Source organism: Cherax quadricarinatus, chromosome 28, assembly GCF_038502225.1.
Source record: "Cherax quadricarinatus isolate ZL_2023a chromosome 28, ASM3850222v1, whole genome shotgun sequence".
In the NCBI taxonomy this organism is placed as follows: domain Eukaryota; kingdom Metazoa; phylum Arthropoda; class Malacostraca; order Decapoda; family Parastacidae; genus Cherax; species Cherax quadricarinatus.
The window spans coordinates 35,743,136-35,758,187 of NC_091319.1; the positions used below are offsets into that span (position 1 = coordinate 35,743,136).

The 15,052-nt window shown below is 36.9% G+C and overlaps 1 protein-coding gene across 3 annotated transcripts in view; it reads left to right on the forward strand.

Annotated features, from left to right (window-relative positions):
- Nucleotides 1–9,109, forward strand: part of LOC128685852 (uncharacterized) — a 106,846-nt gene extending 97,737 nt beyond the window's left edge. For all 3 annotated transcript variants that reach the window (XM_070089525.1, XM_070089523.1, XM_070089524.1), the window contains exon 6: nt 8,524–9,109. In XM_070089525.1, coding sequence (XP_069945626.1) covers nt 8,524–8,566 — 43 coding nt within the window. In that variant the 3' untranslated portion in view covers nt 8,567–9,109. The remainder of the gene's footprint in view (nt 1–8,523) is intronic.
- The last annotated feature ends 5,943 nt before the right edge of the window (nt 9,110–15,052 follow it).

The window sequence follows — 15,052 nt, forward strand, 5'->3', positions numbered from 1 at the left end:
CTGTGGTACTGAGGAATTATAATAGCGTGGTAAGAGTACCTTCTGTGGTACTGAGGAATTATAATAGCGTGGTAAGAGTACCTTCTGTGGTACTGAGGAATTATAATAGCGTGGTAAGAGTACCTTCTGTGGTACTGAGGAATTATAATACCGTGGTAAGAGTACCTTCTGTGGTACTGAGGAATTATAATAGCGTGGTAAGAGTACCTTCTGTGGTACTGAGGAATTATAATAGCGTGGTAAGAGTACCTTCTGTGGTACTGAGGAATTATAATAGCGTGGTAAGAGTACCTTCTGTGGTACTGAGGAATTATAATACCGTGGTAAGAGTACCTTCTGTGGTACTGAGGAATTATAATAGCGTGGTAAGAGTACCTTCTGTGGTACTGAGGAATTATAATAGCGTGGTAAGAGTACCTTCTGTGGTACTGAGGAATTATAATACCGTGGTAAGAGTACCTTCTGTGGTACTGAGGAATTATAATACCGTGGTAAGAGTACCTTCTGTGGTACTGAGGAATTATAATAGCGTGGTAAGAGTACCTTCTGTGGTACTGAGGAATTATAATACCATGGTAAGAGTACCTTCTGTGGTACTGAGGAATTATAATAGCGTGGTAAGAGTACCTTCTGTGGTACTGAGGAATTATAATAGCGTGGTAAGAGTACCTTCTGTGGTACTGAGGAATTATAATAGCGTGGTAAGAGTACCTTCTGTGGTACTGAGGAATTATAATACCGTGGTAAGAGTACCTTCTGTGGTACTGAGGAATTATAATAGCGTGGTAAGAGTACCTTCTGTGGTACTGAGGAATTATAATAGCGTGGTAAGAGTACCTTCTGTGGTACTGAGGAATTATAATAGCGTGGTAAGAGTACCTTCTGTGGTACTGAGGAGTTATAATAGCGTGGTAAGAGTACCTTCTGTGGTACTGAGGAATTATAATACTGTGGTAAGAGTACCTTCTGTGGTACTGAGGAATTATAATAGCGTGGTAAGAGTACCTTCTGTGGTACTGAGGAATTATAATACCATGGTAAGAGTACCTTCTGTGGTACTGAGGAGTTATAATAGCGTGGTAAGAGTACCTTCTGTGGTACTGAGGAATTATAATACCATGGTAAGAGTACCTTCTGTGGTACTGAGGAATTATAATACCATGGTAAGAGTACCTTCTGTGGTACTGAGGAATTATAATACCATGGTAAGAGTACCTTCTGTGGTACTGAGGAATTATAATACCGTGGTAAGAGTACCTTCTGTGGTACTGAGGATTTGTAATTCCGGGTAAGACTTTATAAGTTATATAATTAATACTTCTAAAAAAACCGGAGTTCATTTATGTATAAATATATTGATTCATCTCTTGAATTACCTATGTAATAAAAATGTACCTTATATAAGTCAGACCTGTTAAATGTACCTTATATAAGTCATGACCTGTTAAATGTACCTTATATAAGTCACGACCTGTTAAATGTACCTTATATAAGTCACGACCTGTTAAATGTACGTTATATACGTAATGACCTGTTAAATGTACCTTATATAAGTCATGACCTGTTAAATGTACGTTATATACGTAATGACCTGTTAAATGTACCTTATATAAGTCATGACCTGTTAAATGTACGTTATATACGTAATGACCTGTTAAATGTACCTTATATAAGTCATGACCTGTTAAATGTACCTTATATAAGTCATGACCTGTTAAATGTACGTTATATACGTAATGACCTGTTAAATGTACCTTATATAAGTCATGACCTGTTAAATGTACCTTATATAAGTAATGACCTGTTAAATGTACCTTATATAAGTAATGACCTGTTAAATGTACCTTATATAAGTAATGACCTGTTAAATGTACCTTATATAAGTAATGACCTGTTAAATGTACCTTATATAAGTAATGACCTGTTAAATATACCTTATATAAGTCATGACCTGTTAAATGTACCTTATATAAGTCATGACCTGTTAAATGTACCTTATATAAGTAATGACCTGTTAAATGTACCTTATATAAGTAATGACCTGTTAAATGTACCTTATATAAGTCATGACCTGTTAAATGTACCTTATATAAGTAATGACCTGTTAAATGTACCTTATATAAGTCATGACCTGTTAAATGTACCTTATATAAGTCATGACCTGTTAAATGTACCTTATATAAGTAATGACCTGTTAAATGTACCTTATATAAGTAATGACCTGTTAAATGTACCTTATATAAGTAATGACCTGTTAAATGTACCTTATATAAGTCATTACCTGTTAAATGTATCTTATATAAGTAATGACCTGTTAAATGTGCCTTATATAAGTCATGACCTGTTAAATGTACCTTACATAAGTAATGACCTGTTAAATGTACTTTATATAAGTAATGACCTGTTAAAAAGTCTGGGCTGAATGGTACTGCCCTTGATACTGGCCATGTAGTCAGAAACCGTAAGGCTGGAGGTGATGTCCTGGTAGTCAGTAAATGTGGGGCTGATAGTGCTGTCCTGGGAGACAGTAATGGTGAAGCTGGAGGTGCTGTCCTGGGAGACAGTAATGGTGAAGCTGGAGGTGCTGTCCTGGGAGACAGTAATGGTGAAGCTGGAGATTTTGTCAAGGTAGTCGGGAAATATACGCAGGAAGGAATACATATAAATGACCTCATAGGGGACAGGAGCCGTAGTAAGGAAACAAGTGTAGTCAAAGATAAGATAAAACCAATATTGCAAACTAGAAATACCACAGGAAATAGCAAACAAGACGACTCAACTAGCAATAGTGAGGATATATTACCAAAAACAACTGGTGAGAGCTCCATTGTTGGTGCTAGGGAGGATAGGAATAAGACAGGGAAACATGCACCAACAGGGAATACAGTCACAGAAACCCAAGGCAAACGGAAACCAAGCCTGTGCACATACTATGCACTTGGTATCTGCAGGCATGGGAAATCTGGAAAAACAGACGGGACGTGCAACTATGACCACCCTAAAAAATACCATCCCCATATGACAACAGGAAAATGCAAACTCCCTTCCTGTAAGCTTTTTCACCCTGAACTGTGTACCTCTTCAGTACAGGAAAGACTGTGCTATAACTTAAATTGCCAGGCACACCATCTAAAGGGGACAAAAAGATACAAAACATCCAGGCCATGGGAAAACCTGGGAAGCCACAGCCACTCAAGAGGGAGAGGTTTTTTAGTGCCAGGAAGGAAAAAAAAACTGGCAGGAAATGGCAGAAATCGTACAACAAATCCAGTCATTCCTGGAGTGGAACCACAGTCGATGGCCTCCACTCCAAACCAACAGATACAGATACTAATGCCGGAAAAAAATCCCCCCCCCCAGTACCAACAATACCACCAGTCCGATAACATTCTTCTTTGCAAATATACAGGGTCTAAAGCCAGCAACAAACAACAAAATACCTTTCATCCGTGGACTGCTTGCAGAGGCAAAGGCAATGTTCGCGGCTTTCACTGAGACCCACATAAAGGATCACTTGGACAACGAAATATGGATTCCAGGTTACAACCTATACAGATGCGACAGAGTGAACAGGCAAAAGGGGGGGGGGGGGGTTGGCCAGTACATTGCAGAGTCACTTGTTTGCACAGAACTGCTTAATGCCTCAAATGATGTAGTGGAAGTTTTAGCAGTAAAGGTCGAGAACCAAAACCTAGTCATTGTGGTAGTCTACAAGCCTCCGGATGCAACATCCCAGCAATTCCAGGAACAGCTGTTAAAAATTGACCACTGTCTGGAAAATCTTCCAGCTCCTGCACCCAACATCTTGCTCCTGGGGGATTTCAACTTAAGGCACCTAAAATGGAGGAATATAGCAAATAATATTGTTACAGTAATAACACCAGGAGACAGCTCTGATGAAAACTCACACTCACACGAGCTTTTAAATCTCTGCACAAAATTCAATTTAAACCAGCAAATAATAGAGCCTACTAGACTGGAGAATACACTAGACCTCATCTTCACTAACAATGATGATTTGATAAGAAATGTCACCATATCAAAAACAATATACTCAGATCACAACATAATTGAGGTTCAGACATGTATGCGTGGAGCCCCAGACCGACATAATGAGACTAGTCACGAGGGAGCATTCACCAAATTCAACTTCAATAACAAAAACATAAAGTGAGACCAAGTAAACCAAGTCCTAACCGATATAAGCTGGGAAGATATACTAAGCAACACAGACCCCAACTTATGCCTAGAACAGATTAACTTGGTGGACTCGATGTATGCACAAGGCTTATTCCTCTAAGAAAAAGGAGGAGTAGATGTAAAATAGAAAGAGACAGGCGCTCCCTTTACAGGCGACGGAAAAGAATAACAGAGCGGCTAAAAGAGGTCGATATATCTGAAATGCGTAGGGAGACACTGGTCAGAGAAATAGCAAGCATCGAACTTAAGCTAAAGGAATCTTATAGGAGTCAGGAATCGCGGGAAGAACTAAAAGCCATAAATGAAATCGAAAGAAACCCAAAGTATTTATTCTCCTATGCCAAATCAAAGTCGAGAACAACGTCCAGTATTGGGCCACTACTTGAACAAGATGGGTCCTACACAGATGACAGCAAGGAAATGAGTGAGCTACTCAAGTCCCAATATGACTCAGTTTTTAGCAAGCCGCTAACCAGACTGAGAGTCGAAGATCAAAATGAATTTTTTATGAGAGAGCCACAAAATTTGATTAACACAAGCCTATCCGATGTTATCCTGACGCCAAATGACTTCGAACAGGCGATAAATGACATGCCCATGCACTCTGCCCCAGTGCCAGACTCATGGAACTCCGTGTTCATCAAGAACTGCAAGAAGCCCCTATCACGAGCCTTTTCCATCCTATGGAGAGGGAGCATGGACACGGGGGTCGTCCCACAGTTACTAAAAACAACAGACATAGCCCCACTCCACAAAGGGGACAGTAAAGCAACAGCAAAGAACTACAGACCAATAGCACTAACATCCCATATCATAAAAATCTTTGAAAGGGTCCTAAGAAGCAAGATCGCCACCCATCTAGAAACCCATCAGTTACACAACCCAGGGCAACATGGGTTTAGAACAGGTCGCTCCTGTCTGTCTCAACTATTGGATCACTACGACAAGGTCCTAAATGCACTAGAAGACAAAAAGAATGCAGATGTAATATATACAGACTTTGCAGAAGCCTTCGACAAGTGTGACCATGGCGTAATAGCGCACAAAATGCGTGCTAAAGGAATAACAGGAAAAGTCGGTCGATGGATCTATAATTTCCTCACTAACAGAACACAGAGAGTAGTAGTCAACAGAGTAAAGTCCGAGGCAGCTACGGTGAAAAGCTCTGTTCTACAAGGCACAGTACTCGCTCCCATCTTGGATGGATGGATGGATAATGAGAACCTTCAAAACTAGGGAGGCCAAGCCCTTGATGACACTCTTCAGGTCACTTGTTCTATCTAGGCTGGAATATTGCTGCACACTAACAGCACCTTTCAAGGCAGGTGAAATTGCTGACCTGGAAAATGTACAGAGAACCTTCACGGCGCGCATAACGGAGATAAAACACCTCAATTACTGGGAGCGCTTGAGGTTCCTAAACCTATATTCCCTGGAACGCAGGCGGGAGAGATACATGATTATATACACCTGGAAAATCCTAGAGGGACTAGTACCGAGCTTGCACACGAAAATCACTCACTACGAAAGCAAAAGACTTGGCAGACGATGCAACATCCCCTCAATGAAAAGCAGGGGTGTCACTATCACGTTAAGAGACCATACAATAAGTGTCAGGGGCCCGAGACTGTTCAACTGCCTCCCAGCACACATAAGGGGGATTACCAACAGACCCCTGGCAGTCTTCAAGCTGACACTGGACAAGCACCTAAAGTCGGTTCCTGACCAGCCGGGCTGTGGCTCGTATGTTGGTTTGCGTGCAGCCAGCAGCAACAGCCTGGTTGATCAGGCTCTGATCCACCAGGTGGCCTGGTCACAGACCGGGCCGCGGGGGCGTTGACCCCCGGAAATCTCTCCAGGTAAACTCCAGGTATATAAGTCATCACCTGTTAAATGTACCTTATATAAGTAATGACCTGTTAAATGTGCCTTATATAAGTAATGACCTGTTAAATGTACCTTATATAAGTCATGACCTGTTAAATGTACCTTATGTAAGTAATGACCTGTTAAATGTACCTTATATAAGTTATGACCTGTTAAATGTACCTTATATAAGTTATGACCTGTTAAATGTACCTTATATAAGTCATGACCTTTTAAATGTACCTTATATAAGTCATGACCTGTTAAATGTACCTTATATAAGTCATGACCTGTTAAATGTACCTTATATAAGTCATGACCTGTTAAATGTACCTTATATAAGTCATGACCTGTTAAATGTACCTTATATAAGTCATGACCTGTTAAATGTACCTTATATAAGTCATGACCTGTTAAATGTACCTTATATAAGTCATGACCTGTTAAATGTACCTTATATAAGTCATGACCTGTTAAATGTACCTTATATAAGTCATGACCTGTTAAATGTACCTTATATAAGTCATGACCTGTTAAATGTACCTTATATAAGTCATGACCTGTTAAATGTAGCAAAAATAGAAAACAAGTGTAAAAATTCTCCTAATCTAGCTTAAAAATGTAATTAATTATTCCATATTAGATATAATATATATATATATATATAACGACTAAAAAAATTATTAAAGGAGTTGTAGACCCCTAATACTTGATCCAAGTTTTACCTGTACCCTAGAGCGAAAAAAAGGGGAAATCGGCAATTTCAAGAAAAAAGGGGTTGAGGGGGGGGTCATGGTTTGAGGAAATAGATTAGGGGCAGGAGCTGGAGACCAACCATACAGATAGACCCAAAAAAATAAATTTGAAAAAAAATAGAAGATGAAATATGGCAATCCCTTACAAACTTGATCCGAGAAAATGGAGCAGAGGTTATCCAGGAGTACGGGGCGGGATTAGTATAATAATATAATAATATTTGTTATTTCTTCATGTACATGTACAAGGTGGTACGTAAGACACAAGGGCAACAGTTAAGCAACTTTATTCCGAAACGTTTCGCCTACACAGTAGGCTTCTTCAGTCGAATACAGGAAGTAGGCGGGAATAGTAGAGATGTGAAGACGATGTAATCAGTCCATCATCCTTGAAGTCATAGCTGACATCAGTGACATACTACTACATGGAAAGCTGCTTGTTATGCAGGGTATTTCGGGCAAATTAGGTCAGTTTTGTCCCAGGATGCGACCCACACCAGTCCACTAACATCCAGCAACCCATTTTACTGATGGGTGAACATGGACTACCGGTGTAAGGAAACACGCCCAAAATTTCTACCCTCGCTGGGAATCGAACCCAGACCCTCGCTGTGTGAAGTAAGAGCTTCAGCCAGCAGGCCACAGTTCAGTGTAGAAGGATGTGGAAAAAGGGTAGAAAAAAGTGAGGGGTTGAGGAGGGGGGTGAGGGGTCCAAAATAGTGGGGGTGAGGGTGTGGGAAGGGTTAGTGGAGATGTGATGGTTGGAGTTAACACACTTGTTGGATGGTTACACTATATTGTAGTGTAAAAAGGGGAGCCCAAACTGTCTGTCCTGACACCTGCTTGGATTAAGGGGAACTGACGCCGATGCAGCGCATCCCACGCACTCATGCGGCATCACGTGACATCACACAAACTAGTCACTGGGACTAGCAAGGGGTCGTGTATGTAAAACATATGGATGGTACTATGATACTCAGATAACATACATATACAAGGGATCAGCAACTATGCTGACAAGGGTGGTAATAGGGGGATGGGTGGGTGTGGGTTGGGGGGTTGATGAGTGGTTGTGGGTTGTGGGCTGTGGGATGTGGGAGGGTCTGGCTGAACTGAGACAAGGCAGTACTGATACCTAAAGTTAGTGCCGGGCTGTGGTTCGTATGTTGGCCTACGTGCAACCAGAAGTAACACCCTGGTTGATCAGACCCTGATCCACCGGGAGGCCTGGTCATAGACTAGGCCTCGGAACCGTTGACCCCCGGAATACCCTACAGGTACGTAGACACATTTGCACATGTCACAATAAGGCTGCAGCACAGAGTAACTCCCTACATGTGCAGAGGTCACAGTAGGCTTGCAGGACAAAATACACGTCCAGAAGTCACAGTAGGTTTGTCAGGGAACAGATCAAGTGTTTCAAGACGCAGGTCTTAGTCATATGATGACCCGCATCAGGAGCTTTTGGTTATGTGAACGAGGCCTTCCGCTGGCTTATGGGTCCAGTACTTAAAAATAATGGTTATATTTATAACCATTATGAATTCTAATCCTAGTGTATCTGGTTGACATTAATCAGAGCAATATGGTACATAATCATGTAACAAGTCAACCAGGAAAGATCTCCATCACAATAGATTTATATCAGATATGTCTGTGATTCTTGTTCATATATTTTAATCATAATTTTCATATGTTACAGCCACAAGTGCAAAACAGAAACATCTGATCACGTCACAAGATAACAAAAGAGAAGAGAAACAAGAAATCAGAGCTCAATGTGAAGCTTGCATCAAACCCGGTACCTTCCATTCTTCTAGCAGTGTATAACATTCTTCTAGTAGTGTATAACATTCTTCTAGTAGTGTATAACATTCTTCTAGCAGTGTATAACATTCTTCTAGTAGTGTATAACATTCTTCTAGTAGTGTAAAACATTCTTCTAGCAGTGTATAACATTCTTCTAGTAGTGTAAAACATTCTTCTAGCAGTGTATAACATTCTTCTAGCAGTGTATAACATTCTTCTAGTAGTGTATAACATTCTTCTAGCAGTGTATAACATTCTTCTAGCAGTGTATAACATTCTTCTAGTAGTGTATAACATTCTTCTAGTAGTGTATAACATTCTTCTAGTAGTGTATAACATTCTTCTAGTAGTGTATAACATTCTTCTAGCAGTGTATAACATTCTTCTATTAGTGTATAACATTCTTCTAGTAGTGTATAACATTCTTCTAGTAGTGTATAACATTCTTCTAGTAGTGTAAAACATTCTTCTAGCAGTGTATAACATTCTTCTAGTAGTGTATAACATTCTTCTAGCAGTGTATAACATTCTTCTAGTAGTGTATAACATTCTTCTAGCAGTGTATAACATTCTTCTAGTAGTGTATAACATTCTTCTAGCAGTGTATAACATTCTTCTAGTAGTGTATAACATTCTTCTAGCAGTGTATAACATTCTTCTAGTAGTGTATAACATTCTTCTAGCAGTGTATAACATTCTTCTAGTAGTGTATAACATTCTTCTAGTAGTGTATAACATTCTTCTAGTAGTGTATAACATTCTTCTAGCAGTGTATAACATTCTTCTAGTAGTGTATAACATTCTTCTAGTAGTGTATAACATTCTTCTAGTAGTGTATAACATTCTTCTAGTAGTGTATAACATTCTTCTAGTAGTGTATAACATTCTTCTAGTAGTGTATAACATTCTTCTAGCAGTGTATAACATTCTTCTAGTAGTGTATAACATTCTTCTAGTAGTGTATAACATTCTTCTAGTAGTGTATAACATTCTTCTAGTAGTGTATCTTCTAGTAGTGTATAACATTCTTCTAGTAGTGTATAACATTCTTCTAGTAGTGTATAACATTCTTCTAGTAGTGTATAACATTCTTCTAGCAGTGTATAACATTCTTCTAGTAGTGTATAACATTCTTCTAGTAGTGTATAACATTCTTCTAGTAGTGTATAACATTCTTCTAGTAGTGTATAACATTCTTCTAGTAGTGTATAACATTCTTCTAGTAGTGTATAACATTCTTATAGTAGTATATAACATTCTTATAGTAGTGTATAACATTCTTCTAGTAGTGTATAACATTCTTCTAGTAGTGTATAACATTCTTCTAGTAGTGTATAACATTCTTCTAGTAGTGTATAACATTCTTCTAGTAGTGTATAACATTCTTCTAGTAGTGTATAACATTCTTCTAGTAGTGTATAACATTCTTATAGTAGTATATAACATTCTTATAGTAGTGTATAACATTCTTCTAGTAGTGTATAACATTCTTCTAGTAGTGTATAACATTCTTCTAGTAGTGTATAACATTCTTCTAGTAGTGTATAACATTCTTCTAGTAGTGTATAACATTCTTCTAGTAGTGTATAACATTGTTCTAGTAGTGTATAACATTCTTCTAGTAGTGTATAACATTCTTCTAGTAGTGTATAACATTCTTCTAGTAGTGTATAACATTGTTCTAGTAGTGTATAACATTCTTCTAGTAGTGTATAACATTCTTCTAGTAGTGTATAACATTGTTCTAGTAGTGTATAACATTCTTCTAGTAGTGTATAACATTCTTCTAGCAGTGTATAACATTCTTCTAGTAGTGTATAACATTCTTCTAGTAGTGTATAACATTGTTCTAGTAGTGTATAACATTCTTCTAGTAGTGTATAACATTCTTCTAGTAGTGTATAACATTGTTCTAGTAGTGTATAACATTCTTCTAGTAGTGTATAACATTCTTCTAGCAGTGTATAACATTCTTCTAGTAGTGTATAACATTCTTCTAGTAGTGTATAACATTCTTCTAGTAGTGTATAACATTCTTCTAGTAGTTTATAACATTCTTATAGTAGTATATAACATTCTTATAGTAGTGTATAACATTCTTCTAGTAGTGTATAACATTCTTCTAGTAGTGTATAACATTCTTCTAGTAGTGTATAACATTCTTCTAGTAGTGTATAACATTCTTCTAGTAGTGTATAACATTCTTCTAGTAGTGTATAACATTCTTCTAGTAGTGTATAACTTTGTTCTAGTAGTGTATAACATTCTTCTAGTAGTGTATAACATTCTTCTAGTAGTGTATAACATTCTTCTAGTAGTGTATAACATTGTTCTAGTAGTGTATAACATTCTTCTAGTAGTGTATAACATTGTTCTAGTAGTGTATAACATTCTTCTAGTAGTGTATAACATTCTTCTAGCAGTGTATAACATTCTTCTAGTAGTGTATAACATTCTTCTAGTAGTGTATAACATTGTTCTAGTAGTGTATAACATTCTTCTAGTAGTGTATAACATTCTTCTAGTAGTGTATAACATTGTTCTAGTAGTGTATAACATTCTTCTAGTAGTGTATAACATTCTTCTAGTAGTGTATAACATTCTTCTAGTAGTGTATAACATTCTTCTAGTAGTGTATAACATTCTTCTAGTAGTGTATAACATTCTTATAGTAGTATATAACATTCTTATAGTAGTGTATAACATTCTTCTAGTAGTGTATAACATTCTTCTAGTAGTGTATAACATTCTTCTAGTAGTGTATAACATTCTTCTAGTAGTGTATAACATTCTTCTAGTAGTGTATAACATTCTTCTAGTAGTGTATAACATTCTTCTAGTAGTGTATAACATTGTTCTAGTAGTGTATAACATTCTTCTAGTAGTGTATAACATTCTTCTAGTAGTGTATAACATTCTTCTAGTAGTGTATAACATTGTTCTAGTAGTGTATAACATTCTTCTAGTAGTGTATAACATTCTTCTAGTAGTGTATAACATTGTTCTAGTAGTGTATAACATTCTTCTAGTAGTGTATAACATTCTTCTAGCAGTGTATAACATTCTTCTAGTAGTGTATAACATTCTTCTAGTAGTGTATAACATTGTTCTAGTAGTGTATAACATTCTTCTAGTAGTGTATAACATTCTTCTAGTAGTGTATAACATTGTTCTAGTAGTGTATAACATTCTTCTAGTAGTGTATAACATTCTTCTAGCAGTGTATAACATTCTTCTAGTAGTGTATAACATTCTTCTAGTAGTGTATAACATTCTTCTAGTAGTGTATAACATTCTTCTAGTAGTGTATAACATTCTTCTAGCAGTGTATAACATTCTTCTAGCAGTGTATAACATTCTTCTAGTAGTGTATAACATTCTTCTAGTAGTGTATAACATTCTTCTAGTAGTGTATAACATTCTTCTAGCAGTGTATAACATTCTTCTAGCAGTGTATAACATTCTTCTAGTAGTGTATAACATTCTTCTAGTAGTGTATAACATTCTTCTAGCAGTGTATAACATTCTTCTAGCAGTGTATAACATTCTTCTAGCAGTGTATAACATTCTTCTAGCAGTGTATAACATTCTTCTAGTAGTGTATAACATTCTTCTAGTAGTGTATAACATTCAAGGTTGAGAGTCTCCTTATAATCTAACACTACTTGTCTATGTTTTATATCAGTAATGTTTATACTGTCACAATAATAAAGACTTATTCTCCTGTCTCCTTATGATTTATGTCCCACTCAAATGTTCATACATAAACTCCCACTCAAGTGGTGATACATAAACTCCCTCTAAGATGAAGATACATAAACTTCCACTCAGGTGAAGTTACATAAACTACCGCTCAAGTGAAAATACATAAACTCCCACTAAGGTGAAGATGCACAAACTCCCACTCAGGTGAAGATACATAAACTCCCACTCAAGTGAAGTCATAAGCTCCCACTCTAGTGAAGATACATAAACTCCCACTCAAGTGAAGATACATAAACTCCCACTCAAGTGAAGACATGAGCTCCCACTCTAGTGAAGATACATAAACTCCCACTCAAGTGAAGATACATAATTTCCCATGCTAGTCTTGATACATTACCTCTAACGTAAGTGTTATACATAACCTCCCACTGTAGAGCAGATACATAATATGTATCCTCTTAGATACATTACTGAAGATGTGAAACCTTACACTACAGTGCAGATAAATAATCTTCGAATCGATTGAAGATTGATATACTCCGTCGCTACTTCAGATACTGATCCACCCACTATGCTGAAGATACATTTCTATCCACTATAATAAAGATATAACCTCCTCTACTGTAGATACAAAACATTCCACTCTACATTAGATACATAACATTCCACTCTACATTAGATACATAACATCCCACTCTACTGTAGATACATAACATTCCACTCTACATTAGATACATAACATCCCACTCTACTGTAGATACATAACATTCCACTCTACATTAGATACATAACATCCCACTCTACTGTAGATACAAAACATTCCACTCTACATTAGATACATAACATCCCACTCTACTGTAGATACATAACATTCCACTCTACATTAGATACATAACATCCCACTCTACTGTAGATACAAAACATTCCACTCTACATTAGATACATAACATCCCACTCTACTGTAGATACATAACATTCCACTCTACATTAGATACATAACATCCCACTCTACTGTAGATACAAAACATTCCACTCTACATTAGATACATAACATCCCACTCAACTGTAGATACATAACATTCCACTCTACATTAGATACATAACATCCCACTCTACTGTAGATACAAAACATTCCACTCTACATTAGATACATAACATCCCACTCTACTGTAGATACATAACATTCCACTCTACATTAGATACATAACATCCCACTCTACTGTAGATACAAAACATTCCACTCTACATTAGATACATAACATCCCACTCTACTGTAGATACATAACATTCCACTCTACATTAGATACATAACATCCCACTCTACTGTAGATACATAACATTCCACTCTACATTAGATACATAACATCCCACTCTACTGTAGATACATAACATTCCACTCTACATTAGATACATAACATCCCACTCTACTGTAGATACATAACATTCCACTCTACATTAGATACATAACATCCCACTCTACTGTAGATACATAACATTCCACTCTACATTAGATACATAACATCCCACTCTACTGTAGATACAAAACATTCCACTCTACATTAGATACATAACATCCCACTCTACTGTAGATACAAAACATTCCACTCTACATTAGATACATAACATCCCACTCTACTGTAGATACATAACATTCCACTCTACATTAGATACATAACATCCCACTCTACTGTAGATACAAAACATTCCACTCTACATTAGATACATAACATCCCACTCTACTGTAGATACATAACATTCCACTCTACATTAGATACATAACATCCCACTCTACTGTAGATACAAAACATTCCACTCTACATTAGATACATAACATCCCACTCTACTGTAGATACATAACATTCCACTCTACATTAGATACATAACATCCCACTCTACTGTAGATACATAACATTCCACTCTACATTAGATACATAACATCCCACTCTACTGTAGATACAAAACATTCCACTCTACATTAGATACATAACATCCCACTCTACTGTAGATACATAACATTCCACTCTACATTAGATACATAACATCCCACTCTACTGTAGATACATAACATTCCACTCTACATTAGATACATAACATCCCACTCTACTGTAGATACAAAACATTCCACTCTACATTAGATACATAACATCCCACTCTACTGTAGATACATAACATTCCACTCTACATTAGATACATAACATCCCACTCTACTGTAGATACATAACATTCCACTCTACATTAGATACATAACATCCCACTCAACTGTAGATACATAACATTCCACTCTACATTAGATACATAACATCCCACTCTACTGTAGATACATAACATTCCACTCTACATTAGATACATAACATCCCACTCTACTGTAGATACATATCATTCCACTCTACATTAGATACATAACATCCCACTCTACTGTAGATACATAACATTCCACTCTACATTAGATACATAACATCCCACTCTACTGTAGATACAAAACATTCCACTCTACATTAGATACATAACATCCCACTCTACTGTAGATACATAACATTCCACTCTACATTAGATACATAACATCCCACTCTACTGTAGATACATAACATTCCACTCTACATTAGATACATAACATCCCACTCTACTGTAGATACAAAACATTCCACTCTACATTAGATACATAACATCCCACTCTACTGTAGATACATAACATTCCACTCTACATTAGATACATAACA